Genomic DNA, 21,165 nt, shown 5'->3' with positions numbered 1-21,165 from the left:
CTGTCTCTGTCTCTCCTTGTCCGCTGGTGTGGTGGTGTGGTGGTGGTGGTGGTGGAGTGTGCAGCAGTGAATGTCCTCTCGTCGCGGTGTTTTGTTGTCTGTCGGTGACAGCTCAGATTTTTATATTTATATTATTATTATTATTTTTTTTCCATTTTACTTTCACGACTCCTCAAAGGCGGCCAAATTCAGCATCGCCAGAAACATCCTACCTATGACCAACGTCAGCCCAGCAGCCAGCAGCCAGCAGCCAGCCAGCAGCAGCAGCAGCAGCAGCTTCAACGGCGTCGACTTGCGCACCGTGTAAGTGGAAAAAGAAAACCCCCCTGCCCCGAACTTGAAACTGCGGCCCCATGGCCAGGGCCAACTAGAAGAAAAAAAGAAGGAAAAAGGAAGAAAATCCCCCCCGATCTAACGCTCCAAAGCTAGGAAAAACCACAAGCCACTCACTCCCTCGCCAACCGCCGTTCCTCGACTGTGTGTTTCCCTCGCTTTCTCTCGACTTCGCCCGCCCGCTCGTTCCGCCGTTCTTGAAGCAAGGGAGGACGGGGAGCACACTGCATCTCGACCGCCGCTGCGTCTTGCCTGCATCCTGATGGCCCCCGGAGCGCCGCTGGATGCTGTCGTATATGTGTCGTCTCCCTCCAGCACCCGCAGCGTCATCATCACCAACGACCGCCAGGACCGCCAGGACCGCCACGACCGAGAGGGCTGTCTGATGGTGGTGTCCTGATACTCGATCCTCCCCCCCCTTCGTTCCTCGCGTCTATCTCGCCGTCGTTGTCCCTCGCGGACTCGAATCTCTGCTGGCAAGCCCTCCTCGATACCGCCGCCGGCTGTCGAACGCCCATACCACAAGAGACGATGATCTGGCGGCTTCGAGGGTCTCGCGCATCAGTCCCCGCGAGCCTCGCCATTCTCTTCCCTCTCCTAGCAGCTCAGCAGCAGTTGCTTCTCTCCCAGGCCGGTGATGTGCCTCTGGCAGCCTCCTTTCGCGGTGCTCCTGCCGATGCCGGCCTGCCCATACCACACTCGATATCTGATCCCATCCGTCCGCCCGTGAGGTCTGATGAGAGCGCCCTTGAAACACTGGCTCTGGCGGCCTCTGGCTCCGCCGTTCGAGCACCTCCTGTCCAGATCAGCAGTCGGAACGACCCGACTCCGCAGCTCCAAGCGCGATCTATACAGGACTGGGAAGTGGAGGACTTTGTCCTGTTGGCGACCGTCGATGGCACAATTCACGCAAGAGACCGGAAGACTGGTGCTCCCCGCTGGGCGCTGGAAGTGCCCAGCAGCCCCATGGTAGAGACCGTCTACCACCGAGCAAATCGCTCGCACTCGGCCAAGGACGCACAGATCGAAGATGATTTTCTCTGGATCGTCGAGCCTAGCCGTGATGGCAATCTGTTCATATACAACAAGGCCCAGAACGGTGGCCTGCAACGGCTGGGGCTGACCGTTAAGATGCTCGTTGACGAGACTCCTTACTCCGGCGTTGACCCTCCTGTTACCTACACTGCCAGGAAGGAGACTACCCTCTACACCGTTGATGCCAGGACCGGCTCAATCCTCCACATGTTCAGTTCCCGCGGACTCGTGGACCCAGACCAGACCTGCCGGCGGCTCAATGACTTCAAGCCAGCCGGGCATGAATGCAAGTCCGGCGGTAAGCTCACCCTTGGGCGTGTTGAATATACGGTCTCCATTCAGAACACACACACCGGCCAGCCCATCTGTACGATCAAGTATGCGGAGTGGACTCCAAACAACCGTGATGTCGACCTCCAGAGCCAGTACTTTAAAACTATGGACGAACGCCACATATACAGCATGCACGATGGGGTCATCTTCGGGTTCGACCATTCGAAGATAGACGGCCGCCGTTACACCCAACGGCTCAGCTCGCCGGTAGCCCGCGTGTTCGACGTTGCTCGTCCCATGTCTTCCGACGAGCCTGACACGCCACTGGCTATCCTTGCGCAGCCTCCGTCCACCAATGACTACGGATCGGCGGGTCTTGATAACAGGGAGTCTCGCGTTTTTATAAATTGCACGGAAACAGGTGGCTGGTACGCCATGTCCGAGCTTCAATACCCGCTTGTCACTGGTCGAGCACGTATAGCAGATTGCTACGATAGGGATTTCCTGTCTCAGGACAGACCGATCACCTCTCTCGATCTCGCACAACAGAAAGCCGCCCTTGTCGGCGTACATTCTCTCTCTGAACCATCAGACCGCTTTCATCCCAATATTCCCAGCATTTCTGGCCCTCCTGCAGAATCCTCCAATGACACTCCCAAAGACATCTCAAGAGAACCTGAAAGGCTCCCTGCCCCGGCTGGTCCAGGCAGGAACAGCGTCATTATTCGCAAGGGCTGGGACAATGCATTAGACATTTTCGTCACTCTCGTTCTGCTATTCATTGGCACTTTTATTTATTACAATACCCAGAATATTCAGGAGCTGATGAAGCACCGTCTTGACCTGAAGAATATAATATCTATACCCGACAATTCGGTTACAACAAGCTCCAAGACAATTGACCAGAAACCCGCAGATGAACAGACTGAATATCCTGCCCTTGTCATCCATCCACCCCCTGAGCAGGAAGAGCAGAAAGAGACGGATGAAACGCTCGCAGAATCCAAAGTTGAACCAGTATCAGCCGATTTAAAATCTTCCTCCAACCTACTGACTTCAGAGTCAAACCAAGAAACGCCTTCAAGGGAGTCCCAGACACCAACTGCGGACGAACCCGCTGAAGCGGAAGATCCCGCTGCAAAGACGCCACGAAAGAAAGCCCGTCGCGGGAGAAGAGGTGGTCAGGCACATAAGCGTGGCAAGAAGAACACCCAGGAAAGTGCCGATCCGGATAATCCTCCCAGCCAATCTGGAGGATCACAGGGTGCTAGGCTCAATTCGCAGTCTGATCTACAGCTAGCTCGCACCCCATCTAACACTGAGGTTATCGACGCCGACGGAGCCATTCGCATTGGCCAGCTGAAGGTATACACCGACAAGGTATTGGGCCATGGCAGTCATGGTACAGTTGTCTACAAGGGCAGCTTTGATGGCAGAAACGTCGCGGTTAAACGTTTGCTAGTCGAATTTTACGATATTGCGGCCCATGAGGTGGGCCTGCTTCAAGAAAGTGACGACCATAGCAATGTCATCCGTTACTTCTGCAGGGAACAAACCGCAGGTTTCCTTTACATTGCCTTGGAGCTGTGCCCAGCATCGCTACAGGATATTGTTGAGCGTCCTCATAACTTCCCCGAGCTCCTTCGGCACGGTTTAGTCCTACCAGACATCCTTCGCCAGGTCACGGCTGGTGTTCGCTATCTCCATTCCCTCAAGATTGTCCATCGAGACCTGAAGCCCCAAAATATCCTTGTTGCTGCTCAGAAATCCGCACGGGGAGTGAACAATCTACGCCTTCTTATATCTGACTTTGGTCTCTGCAAGAAGCTTGAAGACAATCAAAGCTCCTTCAGGGCCACAACGGCACATGCTGCAGGAACATCTGGCTGGCGTGCCCCTGAACTGCTTGTCGATGAGGATCAATCTAATGTCAACCCAGCTTCGTGGGCTAATAACGGCACTTTGGACTCCTCTGAGCCGGCTGTGGTTGATCCGCAGACCAACCGTAGGGCCACAAGAGCCATTGATATCTTCTCCCTTGGCTGCGTGTTCTATTATGTCCTCACTCACGGATGTCATCCATTCGATAAAGATGGCAAATTCATGCGTGAAGCCAACATTGTCAAAGGCCATTACAACCTCGACGAACTCCAGCGTCTCGGGAACTACGCTTTCGAGGCAGAAGATCTGATCAGTCGCATGTTATCTGTAGATCCGCGTCTAAGGTAAATTACCCTTTCATCCAAAGATAATCCAAACAGGTACACCCTGCTAACATTCAATACTCAAGGCCTGACGCCACGTCAGTCTTAATTCACCCCTTTTTCTGGTCCCCGGCCGAACGGCTCAGTTTCCTCTGCGATGTGTCAGATCATTTCGAGTTCGAGCCAAGGGACCCGCCCTCACCAGCTTTGCAATGCCTCGAATCCGTTGCTGAAAATGTCATGTACCCGGACATGGATTTCCTAAAGTTGTTACCCAAGGAATTCAAAGACAGCCTCGGCAAGCAACGCAAATATACCGGCTCAAAGATGCTTGATTTACTGCGTGCACTACGGAATAAGCGTAACCACTATAACGATATGTCGGAACATCTCAAAGCTCATATCGGTGGCCTTCCAGATGGATACTTGAACTTTTGGACGATTCGGTTCCCAGGATTGCTAATCAATTGCCACTGGGTCATTAGAAAACTCGGTTTGGTTGATTTAGAGAGATTCAAACGATACTTCACCCCGCCATAAACGGCGCAGCTATACCCTATTCTTCTCTCGGGAATTATATATGGATTTGACTTGGCATGTACTTGTAGTTTGGCTTGTGGATTCCTGAAATGAATTGACGAAATGTGAAATAAAGTTGTTTCTCTTAATAAATAACGGCCTTTGAAGACTTGTTTTGTTCAGTCCAAATCTACCATATATTTCGTTTAATGTTACAAGAGCTAATGAAATTGTGGCATTTAGCTGATACTAATGCTGACAATCTTTACATCTTCTTCAGGTTTCTCCTTATGTGTCTTAACGTTCTCGATCTTATGTATCACGTCCATGCCCTTGACGGCCCGACCGAAAATGGTATGATTCCCATCTAACCAAGGCGCCTTCTCCGTTGTGATGAAAAACTGGCTTGCATTGGTGTTTGGCCCTGCATTAGCCATGGAAAGTGTATATGGCTTGTCATGCTTGAGAGATGAAAATTCATCTTCGAACTCCCCTCCCCAGATGGATTCTCCCCCAGTGCCATCCCCAAGAGGATCACCAGCTTGTATCATAAACTTGCGGATGACACGGTGGAATATGGTGTTGTTATAGTACCCATTCCTCGAATGGGTAACGAAATTCTCGACTGTCTTTGGAGCAACAGAAGGGAAAAGTCGAAGATGGATATCTCCAAGGGTGGTATGTAAAATTGCGGACGTTCCTGTTTCTGCAGGCTTTGCGGCCGAGGCCGTGTCCGCACCACCTTTGTCATGTATCGGCTTCTCATTCTGGACATCTCGCGTTGATTTTGATATTTCTGTTTCGTTGGTATAGAGATAGAACCTGACTTTGGCAAACCCGGTGGTTATTAGGATCGGGTCGCGCTCTTCAGCTTCTTGAAGGAGCGGATTTGAACTAGCGGCCATAGAAACAGTCACAACACCTTTCTTCTGCGGCTGGCCTTGATATATTCCGAGATTCAGTGCTCGGAAAGGCTCGTCTTTTCCAAACACCCTGATGACCCTGTTCGTAAATGTGTTTATACATTTTACGCCCAAGATCGAACCATATAATATAAAATGCCCAGACTCATCGAATATCACATTTACCTTTGGGGCTGTAGTAGGGTTCCCAAGTTCGCGTTCTGTAGCCAACCGACGGCCAAACTCGACTTCCTCTAGTTTTTGAAGCGCAGTCCCGGCCTGCTGCATCTCTGTCACAGTTTGAATGGATTCGTCGTACGAGCGGTATAGCTTTCCAGAGGCAAAATCGAAGACTCGAACCTGCCTGTCCGGGAACGAGAATGTTGCAAATCGGTGGCCTGATGGAGATATTGAGATTGACGATGGCAACGATTTTGACTTTTTGAATATAAAGAGATCCGTCGAAGATTTCAAATCGAATACGCCTTCCGGTTTATCAAATGGTTCATCTGGACGCCAGTATTCTACCATTCCTTTATTGTCAACAGATATCACGCAATTAAATGCATTGTTAAAGGCCATGGAAATAACGGGCGCTCTGTGTACTGAGTTCAGTTTGTGAAGAGGTGTTGTCTTCTCACATCGACCGTCGAAAATTAATATGGTATTATCTTCCTCGCTTGTCACCGCTAATAAAGGCAAAGACGCTCCTCGCTGGTGTACCCAACATACGCAACTAGGAATAAACTCGAGGTTAAGGACTGCTAAAAGGTCTACATTCCCCGGTTAGCCAAGAGTATCTTGTAAGTGATGATGATGATACTATACCGAATGTTATCACATCAAATACTTTCATAGTCTTGTCGCCCCCGATGGTTGCAAAACTTCGTCCGTCTGATGTCACGCTGACCCCCTTGATCTCTCCCATGTGGGCACGGAACTCCTTCACAAACTCCATACCAACAGCCATTTTCTTCCAAAACTTGACCACGCCATCTATTGAGCTTGTGATGATGAAATCGGTATGTGGTGTCACAGTCACATACGCGAGTTGATCCCGGTGCATCAACGATTTAGAGTATCGTGGAGAAGCTGGCAGGGCCTTGATATAGAGTTTCTCATAGGGTAGTTCTCTCCGCTTTTTCTTCTTCAATGGACCGGAAGGAAGAGCAGGGCCGTAGTCATCGTCAGAGGATGAGTTGTCAGCTAGAAATTATCAAGTCAGTATTAATTCCTCCAGGTACCATGGTCAGCAAGTGACACTGACCTTCCCGTTCGTCTTCTTCCACCTGCGAGTGTAGCCTCACATTGGCCGCTTTCTCTGACGATCCCGCGACTTCAGACATATCTCTAGCTTTAGCCACCAATTCCCAGGTTCCTAAATGAATTGGTCCTGATTAACCTCCTTCTTTTCATGTGTTGTCTGAAGCTTCGTCGGCCAAAACTAAACTGTCGCAACTTGAGGCTCCCCCAAAAAATAGGTAAGGTAGCTTTAGCATCACGTGATATCCACAACAACGAGGGCTTATCGCCTGATAACTAAGAAATATAATATTTTGGAGGCACAAGCAGTTGTAGAAAACCAACCAGCTCCGTTACGCCCCTCAACCTTGCTGGAGACCATATTTGACCCTCTACTAGCGCAAGATATCGTCCTCCAACTGCTGCCATGGTATAGATACACCCGTTTTCCCTGTATATTTCCTCCTATATGCTAACCCCACCAGGCGAATTCTTTCAATAACCCGACACAGATCTTTGGGGAGGATGTCACCGAGGAAAAGGGCGAAAATGCGCGATTGTCAGCCTTTGTGGGTGCCATTGCCGTTGGAGATTTGGTCAAAAGCACTTTAGGTCCAAAGGGCATGGATAAGATCTTGCAATCTGCGTGAGTTGAAAATTAGGCAGAGCTCCTACGAGGCGCAGCGAGAATTAGGAGGTGCTAATTTATATCACAGCTCAACAGGAGAGATCATGGTGACAAACGACGGAGCTACTATCCTCAAGGCTATTGCGCTTGATAATGCCGCTGCCAAAGTTTTAGTCAATATATCCAAAGTCCAGGATGACGTGGTGGGGGACGGAACAACATCGGTCACAGTTCTGGCTGCAGAACTGCTACGGGAAGCCGAGAAACTCGTTGAGAAAAAAATTCATCCTCAGGTCATCATCGATGGATACCGAATAGCGAGCCGTGCTGCCCTAGAAGCCTTGGAAGCGAGCGCAGTTGACAACAGTGCCGACCCTGTTGCGTTCCGAAAAGACCTCCACGCCATTGCGCGGACCACCCTGAGCTCCAAAGTTCTAAGCCAGGATCGAGACCAGTTTGCCGATCTTGCCTGCGACGCAGTGTTGAGGTTAAAGGGGTCTACGGATCTCAGCCATATACAGATCATTAAAAAGGCCGGCGGAAAGCTCTCTGATTCGTACCTCGATGAAGGATTCATTTTGGATAAGAGCATTGGAGTGAATCAGCCCAAGAGACTAGAAAAGGCAAAGATTCTGGTTGCAAATACTGGTATGGATACCGACAAAGTCAAGATCTTCGGCGCCAGAGTCAAGGTCGACTCGACAGGGAAATTGGCCGAGCTTGAAAAAGCGGAGAAGGAGAAGATGCGGGCAAAGGTTGAGAGAATCAAGGCCCACGGAATAAACTGCTTTGTCAACCGTCAACTTATCTACAACTGGCCTGAGCAGCTCTTCACGGACGCTGGCATCGTCTCTATCGAGCATGCTGATTTCGACGGCATTGAGCGCCTCGCTTTGGTCACTGGAGGTGAAATCGCCTCCACCTTTGACCATCCCGACCAAGTCAAGCTCGGTCACTGTGATTTGATCGAAGAAGTGATTATTGGAGAAGATACCCTTATTAAGTTCTCTGGTGTTGCTGCTGGCCAGGCTTGCACCATCGTTCTTCGTGGAGCTACTGGACAACTCCTGGACGAAGCTGACCGATCTCTACACGACGCCCTTGCCGTTCTGTCCCAGACTGTCAAAGAGCCCAAAGTTACCCTAGGTGGAGGATGCGCCGAAATGGTTATGGCCAAGGCAGTTGAACATGCTGCCCAAAACACCACTGGAAAGAAGCAGCTAGCAGTGGACGCTTTCGCACAGGCTCTAAAACAACTGCCCATTATCCTTGCCGACAACGCCGGCCTTGACTCGAGTGACCTTGTTACAAGACTTCGACAAGCCATCAACAAGGGTCTGACCAGCTCCGGTCTAGACCTTCTCACTCCCGGGGGAGGTATTGCCAACATGCGCGAACTCGGTGTTGTGGAGAGCTACAAACTCAAGCACGCCGTTGTCTCGTCGGCTTCTGAAGCTGCTGAGGTTAGTTAAAACCCACCCTTTGCCAAACCTAACATTGTTTTGTTCATTTTTAACTGAGATCTCCCTTTAGCTACTTTTACGGGTCGACAACATTATTCGCAGTGCTCCTCGCAGGAGAGACCGTCACTGAGCGACTATAGGAATGGAAAAGTTAACTTCTCGAGCCCAATGTGGTTAAAAATTTTACTTCCATAGAATACACACACCTGTCTGAAAAGAATAATAGGCAGCGGTTAAACCATTAGCAGTTGAAATTAATGCATATACACTTAATATCACCTCGTCGTATGCGTGTAGATAAAAGTACTAGTTATCTGTCGTATGAAATTAACGTTAAATCTCCAGCACTTTTGAGCAAGCTTCAGCTTTTCAGCCAGATTCAAGTCCCGTGTAAGGAACTCCAAACGTCTGCAACCCCAAGCTAGAGCAGACGAGAAAAGGGCCAGATAGCATGAGCTCAAGTCGCTGCTTAGCATCTAGCATATTCAAGGCCCTTGCCACCGACTCTCGACCATGGAATCTCACTCGCAGGCTCAAAAGCGATAACCAGCTGGACATGCAAGGGGAGCTGGAGGGGACGGCAACGTTCAAGCCGGCTCGCAATGGAGGGTCCGGCCTCTCAAATGACCTTGTATATGAGGAGCAAGGAGAGATGCGAGACCCATCAGGCCGTAACTCGACGGGGATGAAATGGTCACGCAAATATATGTGGCGGCTATCAGATTCTAGCCTGAGCGTCTGGTTCGTCAAGGTCAACATGGAATCCAGCAAAGAAAGCGCACAAGACGGTCAGACTGAGGAATTGCCAGACTATATCTTTCATCAGCTACGGTTTATGGATGAAGGTGAAGGAGAAAAGGGTCACCTCGAGGCGACAGACCTGGTCCTGCCGCCAGCAACCGCCTCAGACGAAGGAGAGACCGCGGTCCTTTTTGCCCGCGGAAGCCATCTCTGCATCAAGGACAGCTACGAGACCACTTATGCCTTTCGAGTTTCAAAACGCTGCCTCAGCTGCATACATAGCTGGGCAAGCAGCCATGTGGTGGAAGGACCGAAAAAGAGCCAGCGAATTGTGAATATGTATACCAGGGCAGCCTGAATAGCACTCAAACATACCCTTTATCATGTTTAAAAAAGACTAGATGAAAGCGTGTCTACCATATTTTCATATCATATGGCCCTGTGGGTTCTGATTTGACATTTGGCAGATATCCTTCTGATCTTTCAATTTATATACCATTGCGCCTCCCATTTGACATCACCCAGAAGCAACCTCAGCCTGGCCTATCCTTTACTTTTCAGCGTCTCCTATATTTTAAACGAGAGAAGAAGAATTCAAGCATAGCAGCTTCGTCTATATAGTGCTGAAAAAAAGAAGAGGCTGGGAGTCTCTTCGCTTTCAGTGTTGTTTGACTGCCCGCCTCCCTTTTTTCTCTCTCTCTCTGCTTGCCTTGAGCTTCACCTCTTTCTTCTTCTTCCTTTCTTCCAACATCAACCTCCTTCGGCTGCTTTACTCGCTCAGGCCTTGCAGATACTTCAGATTTCACGGATTTGCGTTTGCTATCGCCTTCTTGTTTGGCGCAGATTTCCCCAGAGCAGTGAATCCCTGTACAAAGAGCGGCCATAATGTGGAAGTCAAGTCTCTTTGGCGGCTCTGACGGCGAAGCCACTGCGGTCCGCGCTGATGACGCCAACTCTCCTTACCTTCTCGATGACTTGGATGCCTTCGAGTCGTGTCTCAGCAGCATGGGCAGCATGGGGAGTACCAAGGAGAACGCAGTTACGCCTCTGACTCCTGTTACCATGACTCCTGTTACCAGCAAGTCATCCTTCGACCTCAACGAGACCTTGGTAGACGGAGTAGGCTCGGTGGATGACCTTGTTCACCATCGTGGAAGAGGCAACAGCTTGGACAATACTGATTCTGACGACGACGAAGTATGTGGCATCCCGAGCACTGGAATTGCACTCTATTGTTAACACTGTCTGTAGTTCTTCACCTCGAGCTCCTCTCCTCCTACGCCTGCAAGAGCTCTGCCCTGGGACGGTTATATCTCTTGGACTGATACGCTGGCCAACACTGATTTCAGCAAGTTGGAAGGAAGATTTTCAGGATTCGGATCCCGTGCAGAACTCATCGCTCATGGCCTAGTTTATACCCCCCGCTTTGATGATAAAGATGCCTATCGAACTGTCTTCCTCACTAAACTCCCTCTGGATGTTGATATGAGGACTTTGCTCTCTGCTATCCGAGGAGGGGCTGTGTACTCAGCTCATATCATGAACTTGCAGGAGTATGTAGGGCACCACATGGGAGTTGTGACCTTTGTTCGAGGCAAGGATGCTTCCGCCTACGTCAACTTTGCAACCAACCACGGTGTATACTTCAATGACGCCAGAGTTGATGTCTACCTCTCCAAGACTCCTACATACCCAATCCCTAAGGCAATGCATCAAAATATCACAGACCAGCTCTATTCCCGTGGCTTGGTGATCCGAGGAGACCGGGACCCCAGACGATACAGCTACATCGCAAAGAATCTAAAGAACAAAATGCGCCTTGACTTTGAAATGGGAGACAGAATGACTGAAATGCTGACGAAACCGAGGTCAAAGTCCAGTTCAGCTCAATTCGAGCTGCTGATGCTGCCTATGGAATTCTTAGGTCCCTCTTGAGGGAATGTACCGTTGGATTTTCTCCGGACCCGTGTGCCCGACCTCTTCCTGGCTCTAGGGAGGATGACGAGTCTTCGGATGGATGTAGCATTGGGTTTGCTTGTGCCGACCCTTGAATGTAAGGCAGGGGAAAAAATCACTTTCAGGGAGGAATAATAATGGGGGGCGATGCAGAAATTCGCGTTTAACCAAGCACAATGAAATAGATAATTATCAAGATTGTTTCTACCAAGGAGTGTAATAAGGCACCCTGTAGCTTGTAAAAGAATGGAATTATTCTGGTACAATAAGTGTGGAGCAGGGTAGTGGCCGATATTTAAAGATTATACAGATTGTGCCAACTCTTCCTAGAGAACTTGGGTGGAACAATGGGGTCTGCGAAGGCTCAAATACATGTGTGAAGGTAAATAAAAAATGATTATTGGTGCCTGTAACGGAGATATTGAGCCAAACCATAATCAATGACAGCACAGGTAGGTTATAACTAGTCTGGTAGCCTAAACAAATCTTCGCTTTTTGCGGTTATACGCTCGTTGGTCTTTAAGCCACTGTCGGTATCCCTGGACACTGCCGATTTTCTCCCCGTAGTAGTCTGGCACAGGGTTAGCGAACGAATTGGCGGAGGGATCAACGCGGAAGCGTTTTATTCTGTCGTAAAACTCTTTCTCTTTCTGTTGAATTGATTAGCTAAATCACTGTAAAGGAATAGTTCCACGGAAAGAGAGCATCGGGACGTACAATAGCAACTGCACTCTTGTACTTCCTGTAAACCAGGCCCCAAAGGCCATTGCCCAAGAATGGGCCGGCCAACCAGCCCAATGCGCCCGAGGCAGCGGTCGCCAGGCCAAGTACAATCAATGGGTCAAAGCCCATAATTTGTGCGCCTAAACTCTCCAGATTTTGCGTAGCTAGGATCTGGCCTCCAGCCGCAGTGGTTGTGAACGCGGCGAGAACGGAAGAAATTAGAGAGTACTTCCGGCGGGAGGCACGGAGCTGAAAGAAGGTGTTCCAGTCAAGCTTCACTGGGGTATTGGAAGTGCTGGTGGGATGGCTACTGGACGAGGCAGCTTGAGTAGATGTGGAGGAATTTCGTCGTGATACGAGGCATGGCTGTGAGTTTCGGGTAATCAATTGGAGGGTAGGGCTGTTGGCAGAGGATGAGCTATAGTTTCCTCTGCATGTGTTTGAGAACGAATTTGCTGGATGCATTGGCGATTTGCATGCTGTAGCGTAGCTTGAAGCTCGTATGGGATGTTGCTTGAGTGGTGATGATTGCGGTGCTGACCGGCGGCATGGTTGATGCTGGTAGCCTGTCATTGACAATGGGCCGCTTGCGCCGCCGGTGGCCAAGGGCGACCACGCATTTGAAAGTCTGCCACCCAGGACAGCCGTGCGGATTGGCGTATTCATGGCTGTGCGATGGTTCAAATTGCTGGTGGTGAAGTTGATGCTCGCGAAGTTCTCGACGTCTTTTTGCCCAAAAGCAGCATTTCATATTGCCAAGATTTTCGCTGAGCTAAGCTGTCCGGGCGGCGTTAAAGTCACATGATATCTATCTGGAGAAATATCCTCCGTACGCCCAGTGAATACCTATAGATCGATTACTAGGTAAACCGCATTGCCTCATGAAACAAAAACGTAGACAATAAGCTGGGTGACTACTTATACAGCACCAATCTACTATATCGCGGGCAACCAGTTGAACATTAATTAGTGTACTTGTATCCTTGCTGCGCGAATCGATTACCTAACTGGACTCTGATTACTAATAACTTTTCCCGCTAGTTTCTCCACTCGGTGGACCTGAATGTATCACGTGATATAAAAAGCAAGGGTGGACGGGAAACCGTGACAAAGACAGAAGCTGGATACGAAAAGGACCCAAGCCATCGATTGACACCAGGCTGTGCCCTTTGAACGGTTACGGGCCTTTCAATCCACATATATTCTGGCTACAATCTCACTGAACACCAAGTCCCTGCTTTTGCATGCCCTGACATGGCCCCTCAACTGCCTCGGTGACTCATTTACTTTCTGCGCCAGGCATCCCCTCCTTTTGTACCCAGACTCTGGGACTAGGAGAAGCTGGAAAATATATCAGCCTTAGGGCGGCTGATGTCTCTCATGACAATGATGATTTGTTTCGTTATTACATATACCACTGCTCAACTACCGTCACTTATCAACCCGTGCCAGGCTAGGCAATGATGCATCTAGTACTGTGCTCTTCTTCCTATATTAGGCGGACGGCTGAGCTTCCATGAAATTGATGCTACAGGCACTAGGACTGGAAAAAAAAGTTATCATTCAAGCCGGAACACCACCCGGGTTGATTACGTCGATTGAAGAATACAAAGGGGCCAAATAAAGGAAGATGCCTCGCCCGAAGAAGCCGGGTGCTCCGGAGCCCAAGAGGAGGAGTAGGAAAGGCTGTTGGTATGTCACTCTCTAAGTCTAGGTTATATTGTTAAACTCAAGGTGTAATCTAATTATCTAGATAATAGGCCATGCAAAGCTCGGAAGGTTAAGTGGTAAGTTCGGGCTTGTTTCATGGAAGCCTAGCATACAAATCAACTCTTATTGTATCAGGCTGTCGTATATATACTTAAATGCTGACTAAATGCAATAAAGTGGTGAGGAAAAACCATCTTGTATCAATTGCAAAAGGCAAGGTGACAAGTGTGATTATAGCATCCGGTTAAACTGGGAAGGCCGTGCAAGGAAACGAGCCGCTGCAGAAGATACTGGACTCAATAGAGAGTCGATACCATCACCATCATCACCGGCCACACCCAACTCAGCAAGGGATCGGGCAAGCTTCTCCCCAGCATCCTCTGTAAAGCACATATTCATGCCTATACAGCAATATCTAGGACCACATTTGGATAATAAACAGCAGTCAGATCATGGCGAGGTCCTTTCAGAACCATTTGGTAGCCCTATAATCCCAGTTAATGATAGTCAGCCACTATCTGGGCTAAGTGCTTGCCTACCTAGAACATCAGCGGACCTAGCGTGGTTGCCGTACACACCAAATTCTAGCTCGTATGCTTCACCAGGGCAGTCTACCTCTCCATCACATTATCAGAAAATCACTGCAGGGGAGAGTAGTGAGGTTACCTCACCCAGTTCCTCTACCCTTGCCCAGCATGTTGACCCTCAACGTCTATCAACGACGGCTCATACCAACTATATACCCACACCTAATACCGGCATGTTTCGTGCTTCTGAACTGGCTATAACTGAGTCTCCGGCATCTTGCATGGCGGAGGAGACATTACTGCAGTTTCCATTAGGTTCAAACACAAGTGGTGCAAATACGCCTGCAGACATGCATCGTGTTTCGGTCAACTCTTTGCTATCAGTACCTTCCGGACCGGACTCAAACCATGGAAGGAGTTATGGATTAGACTGTGGTCAACCCGATCTAGACGTGTATAGAGATGCTGAACTTTTAGCTAGTTTGCGTGATACACCCACGAGTGGTATAAACAACCTCAAAGCCATTCAATATCAAAAAGTTTCTAGCGGTACGGCCACACCATCCTCCTCGCAGGAAGATATATCCGCCGGACTTCATCGAAGCGTGACTACTGTTTTTTCTAAAGGAGGCTATTATGCCAAACCTGTCCCTATACTTATACCACGCTTATTATCCCCATTACCACCCACATTACTTGAAAGCCCAATAAACATGCTGTACTTCCACCATTTCATAAATCATACAGCGCGGATTCTGGTGCCTCATGACTGCCATTTAAATCCGTTCGCCACGGTCCTACCTGCAAGTATGCTTAGTTTCTTTCATACCTTTCATTTTCTTACAAAATGGTAGCACTAATAAGCATATGCAGTGGCAATTGAAGACGAGAATATTCTAAACCTCTTGCTGGCGTACTCAGCGAGCCATAGGTCACGACTTTTGGGCCATGCGGAACCATATACACGAATAGCCCGATGGACTAGCGGCGTCTTCCCATCACTTCGCCATGCACTTGGTGATCCGCGAAGAAGGACCTCTGCTGCCACATTAGCTACAGCGATCATGCTTGTCTCCCTGAAAGTTATATCGCCTAGCACATTCGAAGTCCCCATCCGGTGGGAGAGCCACTTGATGACGGCTCGGGAGATATTTTTAACACGTCAAAAGACCGACCCGGAGCATTTCACTGGGAAGGTGAATACGTTTCTGCATCGCTGGCTTGTATATCTTGATCTCTTCGGTAGCCTTTCATCCAGACGCGCTGAAGCACCACTATTTAACGGCACATATTGGCCCCTTGATACCGAAACGGAATATCCAAAGAACGTCATTGACCAGGAGTTTGAGGTAGACTGCTTTACTGGCTTTACTCCCCGGTGTTGCTCATTACTAGCGCGGCTAAGTGCACTCACGCATCAATGCGACAACGTACGAGTAGATCCAGCTGGACGACTCTTTACGAGCTGGAACCCACCCACGTCTGTGCTAGCGAAAGCCGAACGGCTACTTCAAGACATGGAAGACGCAGGTCCTGAACGTAGGTCGGTGCCTATGACACACCATGGGAAGCTGGTAGATCATGGCATGGCTGCAATGGATGAGGCGTATCGACTTGCTGGAATGATCCACCTCCATCGAAGGGTGTTGGGGCGTGAAACCTCAGATCCTATCGTTAAAAGTTTAGTAGATGCACTCTTTGACTCTCTAGATCAAGTTTCTCGTGGTGGACAAGAAGAAGTGTGCATATTGTTCCCACTGTTCACTGCTGGGTGTGAGAGCCAAAATGAGGGCCAGCGACGGCAAGTGAGCGAGCGCGTCCAGGGATTTGAGAGTGTTGGCATGAAGCAGGTGAGTCCTGGAGAACTTACTACTCATCACTGAGCGCTTCTAACTGCCCCTAACTATAGATACGAGGAGCAAGAAAGCTCATGCAAAAGTCCTGGCGTGTAGGGCTGCCGTGGAATGTCCTTGCCGACGGCGAGTTCCTAGCATGATGCCACGTAACCTAGGCTGTACATATATTTTATTTTTATCTGTTTTACATATTTTGCGTTCACTCATCAGATATGCATCTATTGGATAGATGAGGCTGCACCTAGCCGCCGGCGTGCATTTCGTCTGGATGCTCCCGTCCGGATGGCGCGCTATTATTAGATCCGTGGCGGCTAATGCAGCGCATCTCGCGTCTTTTCGCCCCGCCAGCCGCGCTAAATAAAGGCTTCTCCGGCTGCTTCATCCGGTCAACTACATCATTTTCCCATCCTCCTGGTTCTGCTCTGAAGTCCACCCTTCATCCAGTTATCTCGCATACAACAGCGCTTGCTTGCGTCTCTTAGCTTTGTCCATATACTTTCATAGATACTCTGCCTGTCTTGTTTTTCTTTGCTACTGCGCAGTGCCTCTCATTGAGCATTGTCAACATGGAATGTGAGAGCTCTTTCTCTTACCTTATTGCGGTTGAAAGGATTGATTATACGAGCTAACAACTTTTACCCTGGTTTCCTAAATATAGTGTCACCCGATGTGAAAGCATCTTATACTACCATAATTGATTCTATTCTGGCTAGCAGCGATCTTACAACCATATCAGAAAAGCGAATTCGCAGGGGCCTGCAGGAAACTACCGGCCATGACCTAACACCTTATAAGGTCGGTGATTATCCCAGACTCCAGGGCCCCCATCCTTCCCTGTATTACTGCCAAACTAGCAAGCCGGTATTGACAGCTACATAGGCTACTCTCAAGGAACTGATCATGGAGCGTTTCGACATGTTTGCCGAACAGTCCAACGCTGTCGCAGTCCAACCGCCGCCCGTCACCTCCTCGGTACCTGTCGCTAACGGTAACTCCCTGCCTTCGCCGCCGCAGAAGCGCAGCGCGGACCCGGAAGGCATACCAGATGTAACAGATTCCTCGCCCCCTCCAGTAAAGAAGCGGAAGGACGACGTGGTAGACTCGGACGCTGCCTATGCAGCGAAATTACAGGCAGAGGAGAATCTACGTGCTCGGACAACACGTGGCGCCAACTCAAGGAAGACCGGAGTAGTCAAGAAGAAACGAAAGAACACCTCCAAAACTGCGAAAAAAGTGAAAGCGTCCGATGATTCAGACGTAGATGGCTCTGCTGCGGAAAGTAAAAAGGAAGTGAATCGCACGGGTGGTTTCCATGTATGCAACTTCGTACCATGTCGTCCACCCCATATATTTCGGGCTGCTATTAACAATTTCATCTACAGAAACCACTGGCGCTCTCACCTGCACTATCCGCTTTACTTGGAGGCGAAGTGACTGTGAGTACTTATATCTGTTGTTTAACCCTCCCGATACTAACCTGGGCGCATAGCTGTCGAGACCTCAGACGGTGAAAAAGGTCTGGGAGTACATCCGTGAACATGAGCTTCAGGATCCAAATGACCGTCGCCAGATCCGATGCGATGACCTCATGCGCCCCGTTTTCAAACAGGATCGCATACACATGTTTACCATGACAAAGGTACTCAATCAAAATCTCTATGACCTAGAGGAGTGATTTGTCGCCCCACCATCCTACTATCCTCGTTACATTTGCCCTCTCAGCGTTATAACCATTTACGATAACGACCCTGTACTTTCCCTGGAGGTCTGCTTGTTCCCTCCTCTCCCTTCTACTCTCTTCTTTTCTCCCCTTTTCTTTTGTTATTGCTCGCATCAGCAGTCTAGCGACGACTTATCCAAATTCTGGGAAATTTCTGTCCCATCTATCTTTCTATCTTCTTAACTGGGCGTCAGTGGTGCATTTTATAGGAGATATCTTGTAACTAGCTCGGAGTTTGCGGTAACCTCAATGAAACAGAACAACTTCTTCTTAGTCCCAACGCTGCTAGTTATCGCCCTTCAAATTTGCTCTCCATCTCCAGCTTCTCTACTCCGTACTATCTGCGGTCTTCGTCAATGCCCTCATCGTCGCCGTCTGTCTCTGTTGCTGGCGCTTTATATGTCGCGAGTCGACTGCATCGAACCTGGAACTTGTAGTTACCGTGCTACGCTAGTCCCGATGTGGAATGGCCCACACAACGTTCTTTTGCAACTTTTTTTCGTCCACATAAAAAAAAATATCAGATTTCTTCCTCCACCACGAACTTCGCCGTCGCCTTGCTTTGCCTGTCAACTTGTCCCGCCGTCGCTTGCGAGACGCCAGATCGCCACGATGTCGACGTTCGATACCTTGACCGAGCAGGACCTGCAGCAGGATGAAGTCGAGATCGATTTCTCAGGCATGCCCGCACACATCCCACCCCAAAAAAAGACCCTAGTGGAAGACGCTGAACTAACAGCTGTTGTTTGTGTGCAGATTTAAAGGCTGAATTCGAAGTCCGACTGGAAGAAGGACTCGATACCTTCGTCGTTTTTGACGGACTCCCAATCGTCTCCGAAGATAATAAGGCGAAGTTGATTAAGTTTTTGTTAAAGAAAATAAAGAAGGATGGCCCCTCATCGAGCAATATCGACCCGAACCGCCAGATTTTTCTACCCATGAATGAGAATGGAATGTCCGAAGGGTAAGGCTCGGTATATGGGTTGAACAATGGAGAGGTTGTATGGTACATAGCTAACTGGGGTTATTTTTTCCTTGCTTACAGTTTCGCTTTTGTTGAATATGACACCCCCGAGGAAGCCTTTGCTGCCATAAAGAGTCTTCACGGAACCCCTCTGGATAAGAAGCACACCTTGGCAGTCAACAAGCTCACTGATATAGACCGATATGGACGTGAAGGCCGGATAGACGACGAATACAAACCTCCCAGGATCGAACCGTTCCAGGAAAAAGAACATCTTCGATCATGGCTGGGCGATCCCAATGCCCGCGATCAGTTCGCAATGTACCGCGGTGACAAAGTTGGTGTGTTTTGGAATATGAAGAAGGACCCTCCAGAGAATGTTGTCGACCGAGATCACTGGACCCAGCTTTTTGTACAGTGGTCTCCCATGGGTACATACCTTGCTTCCGTACATCCACAAGGTATCCAACTCTGGGGAGGTCCCCAATTCAGCAAACAAAAACAGTTCCCTCATCCTTTCGTCCAGCTTGTGGAGTTCTCTCCCCAGGAAAACTACCTTACCACATGGTCTAGCCGCCCGATACAAATAGAGGGAGCACCTGGTGTTTTGTCATATGATGAAGACGGCAAGAATATAATCATCTGGGATATTACCACCGGAAAGCCTCTCCGATCCTTCGTCAGCCATGACCTAACTGCCCCCGCTGGCGCCGATGACGCTGCTGCTCAAAAGAAGAAAGTACAGTGGCCTGCGTTTAAATGGTCAGCGGATGAGAAATATGTTGCTCGTATGCTTCAGCACCAGTCCATATCTGTCTATGAGCTACCTCGTATGAACCTTCTTGACAAGACCGTAGTCAAGATTGAAGGTGTTATGGATTTCGAATGGTCTCCTGCTACTGTACAAAGGGAAGGTGTCAAACGCTATGAGCAGCTTTTCAGCTTTTGGACTCCTGAAATTGGAAGCAACCCTGCTAAAGTTGGTTTGATGAGCATACCGTCAAAGGAGATCGTTCGTACACGAAATCTTTTCAATGTCTCCGATGTGAAGCTACACTGGCAATCCCAGGGTGCCTACGTTTGCGTCAAGGTTGACAGGCACTCCAAGTCCAAGAAATCCATGGCTACCAACCTGGAGATCTTCCGAGTGAAAGAAAAGGGCGTGCCAGTCGAGGTTGTCGACTCACTAAAGGATACCGTCATAAATTTTGCTTGGGAACCCAAGGGTGATCGATTTGTCCTCATCACAACTGGCGAGGCTATCGCAGGCTCTGCTGTTGCTCCAAAGACTGCCGTCTCTTTCTTTTGCCCTGAGAAAGTTAAAGGTGGCGCTATCGGTAACTTCAAACTCATCCGCACCATTGAGAAGAAGACGAGCAATGGAATCTACTGGTCTCCCAAGGGCCGATTCGTTGTCGTCGCTACCGTGCATTCTCAGCAAAACTTTGACCTTGATTTTTGGGATTTGGACTTTGAGGGTGAGAAGCCAGAGAGTGAGAAAGACCTTTCGGCCAATCTACAGCTCATGAAGACTGTCAACCACTTTGGTGTGACTGATGTCGACTGGGACCCAACTGGTAGATACGTTGTCTCCAGCGCCTCTGCCTGGACGCACTCGGTATGTATACGTTGACGAAAAGCATTTTCAATTTATCTCGATCAATGCCATAGCTAACCCATCAATAGCTTGAAAACGGCTATAATATTCACACCTTCTCCGGTACAACATTAGCAGAACACCCCACTGAGAAGTTCAAGCAACTCCTCTGGCGCCCGCGACCTCCAACATTCCTTTCAAAGGAAGAGCAAAAACAAGTCCGCAAGAACCTCCGCGAATACTCTCGCGAATTTGACGAAGAAGACAAGTACGCCGTCGATATTGCCAACACCGCCATAGTCGAGATGAGAAAGAGAGTCCTCAGTGAATGGACCGCCTGGCTCAGAAAGGAGAAGCAAATGATTCTCGAGGAAAGAGAAGATCTCGGTCTGTCTCCCAACCCAGATGATGACATCGTTGCTCAACCCAATATCACTGCCGCTGAGGGGGATACAGTGGTAGAGGAGATTGTCGAGGAGATCATCGAAGAAACTGAAGAGATCATTAGCTAATTGCATGCATTTGCTGTTTTTGTGTTTTCGATCGAGTTTTACTTTTTACTTTTCTTCTCATTTCGACACTAATCCTTTTCTATCATATCATGTCATGTCATGTCTTTTTGTACGGTTACGTCGAAATGAGAGGCGCAGGAAGGACAGAAAAGGGCGGAATACCTTTGAAGGTTTCTGATACATTTGTTTATTCGGCCAGATACATCTATGGTTGCAATGAATCATCATAGAGATTTCACCCCCTTTTCCTTGTTTACTTA

The 21,165-nt window shown here is 49.1% G+C and overlaps 10 protein-coding genes across 10 annotated transcripts; 7 read left to right on the top strand and 3 right to left on the bottom strand.

The window, feature by feature from the left end:
• Nucleotides 1–864: 864 nt before the first annotated feature.
• Nucleotides 865–4,385, top strand: TRV_07737 (uncharacterized protein; the record flags this gene model as incomplete). The annotated part of the gene is made up of 2 exons (XM_003018241.1): nt 865–3,866; nt 3,992–4,385. The coding sequence occupies 2 exons, from the start codon at nt 865–867 to the stop codon at nt 4,383–4,385; spliced, it is 3,396 nt and encodes a 1,131-aa protein (XP_003018287.1).
• Nucleotides 4,386–4,603: 218 nt separating this feature from the next.
• TRV_07736 (uncharacterized protein) lies at nt 4,604–6,612 on the bottom strand (the record flags this gene model as incomplete). The annotated part of the gene is made up of 3 exons (XM_003018240.1): nt 4,604–5,955; nt 6,095–6,472; nt 6,534–6,612. The coding sequence occupies 3 exons, from the start codon at nt 6,610–6,612 to the stop codon at nt 4,604–4,606; spliced, it is 1,809 nt and encodes a 602-aa protein (XP_003018286.1).
• Nucleotides 6,613–7,240: 628 nt separating this feature from the next.
• TRV_07735 (uncharacterized protein) lies at nt 7,241–8,608 on the top strand (the record flags this gene model as incomplete). Its single annotated transcript, XM_003018239.1, has 1 exon — nt 7,241–8,608. One exon carries the CDS (start codon nt 7,241–7,243, stop codon nt 8,606–8,608), a length of 1,368 nt encoding a protein of 455 aa, XP_003018285.1.
• A 442-nt stretch (nt 8,609–9,050) lies between these two features.
• Nucleotides 9,051–9,698, top strand: TRV_07734 (uncharacterized protein; the record flags this gene model as incomplete). Its single annotated transcript, XM_003018238.1, has 1 exon — nt 9,051–9,698. The coding sequence occupies one exon, from the start codon at nt 9,051–9,053 to the stop codon at nt 9,696–9,698; it is 648 nt and encodes a 215-aa protein (XP_003018284.1).
• Nucleotides 9,699–9,897: 199 nt separating this feature from the next.
• Nucleotides 9,898–10,224, bottom strand: TRV_07733 (uncharacterized protein; the record flags this gene model as incomplete). Its single annotated transcript, XM_003018237.1, has 1 exon — nt 9,898–10,224. The coding sequence occupies one exon, from the start codon at nt 10,222–10,224 to the stop codon at nt 9,898–9,900; it is 327 nt and encodes a 108-aa protein (XP_003018283.1).
• A 121-nt stretch (nt 10,225–10,345) lies between these two features.
• TRV_07732 (uncharacterized protein) lies at nt 10,346–11,275 on the top strand (the record flags this gene model as incomplete). Its single annotated transcript, XM_003018236.1, has 2 exons — nt 10,346–10,537; nt 10,592–11,275. The coding sequence occupies 2 exons, from the start codon at nt 10,346–10,348 to the stop codon at nt 11,273–11,275; spliced, it is 876 nt and encodes a 291-aa protein (XP_003018282.1).
• A 497-nt stretch (nt 11,276–11,772) lies between these two features.
• Nucleotides 11,773–12,685, bottom strand: TRV_07731 (presequence translocase-associated motor subunit Pam17, putative; the record flags this gene model as incomplete). The annotated part of the gene is made up of 2 exons (XM_003018235.1): nt 11,773–11,946; nt 12,014–12,685. The coding sequence occupies 2 exons, from the start codon at nt 12,683–12,685 to the stop codon at nt 11,773–11,775; spliced, it is 846 nt and encodes a 281-aa protein (XP_003018281.1).
• A 964-nt stretch (nt 12,686–13,649) lies between these two features.
• TRV_07730 (uncharacterized protein) lies at nt 13,650–16,252 on the top strand (the record flags this gene model as incomplete). The annotated part of the gene is made up of 4 exons (XM_003018234.1): nt 13,650–13,711; nt 13,907–15,063; nt 15,130–16,106; nt 16,166–16,252. The coding sequence occupies 4 exons, from the start codon at nt 13,650–13,652 to the stop codon at nt 16,250–16,252; spliced, it is 2,283 nt and encodes a 760-aa protein (XP_003018280.1).
• Nucleotides 16,253–17,012: 760 nt separating this feature from the next.
• On the top strand, nt 17,013–17,787 carry TRV_07729 (uncharacterized protein; the record flags this gene model as incomplete). Its single annotated transcript, XM_003018233.1, has 2 exons — nt 17,013–17,426; nt 17,602–17,787. The coding sequence occupies 2 exons, from the start codon at nt 17,013–17,015 to the stop codon at nt 17,785–17,787; spliced, it is 600 nt and encodes a 199-aa protein (XP_003018279.1).
• Nucleotides 17,788–18,444: 657 nt separating this feature from the next.
• On the top strand, nt 18,445–20,905 carry TRV_07728 (uncharacterized protein; the record flags this gene model as incomplete). Its single annotated transcript, XM_003018232.1, has 4 exons — nt 18,445–18,576; nt 18,597–18,796; nt 18,878–20,414; nt 20,483–20,905. 4 exons carry the CDS (start codon nt 18,445–18,447, stop codon nt 20,903–20,905), a joined length of 2,292 nt encoding a protein of 763 aa, XP_003018278.1.
• Nucleotides 20,906–21,165: the final 260 nt, after the last annotated feature.

The sequence above is a fragment of the Trichophyton verrucosum genome, assembly GCF_000151505.1.
Source record: "Trichophyton verrucosum HKI 0517 chromosome Unknown contig01100_1.f1.exp, whole genome shotgun sequence".
In the NCBI taxonomy this organism is placed as follows: domain Eukaryota; kingdom Fungi; phylum Ascomycota; class Eurotiomycetes; order Onygenales; family Arthrodermataceae; genus Trichophyton; species Trichophyton verrucosum.
Note: the sequence above shows the minus strand (reverse complement) of the source record. Positions and strands in the feature narration are given on the sequence as shown.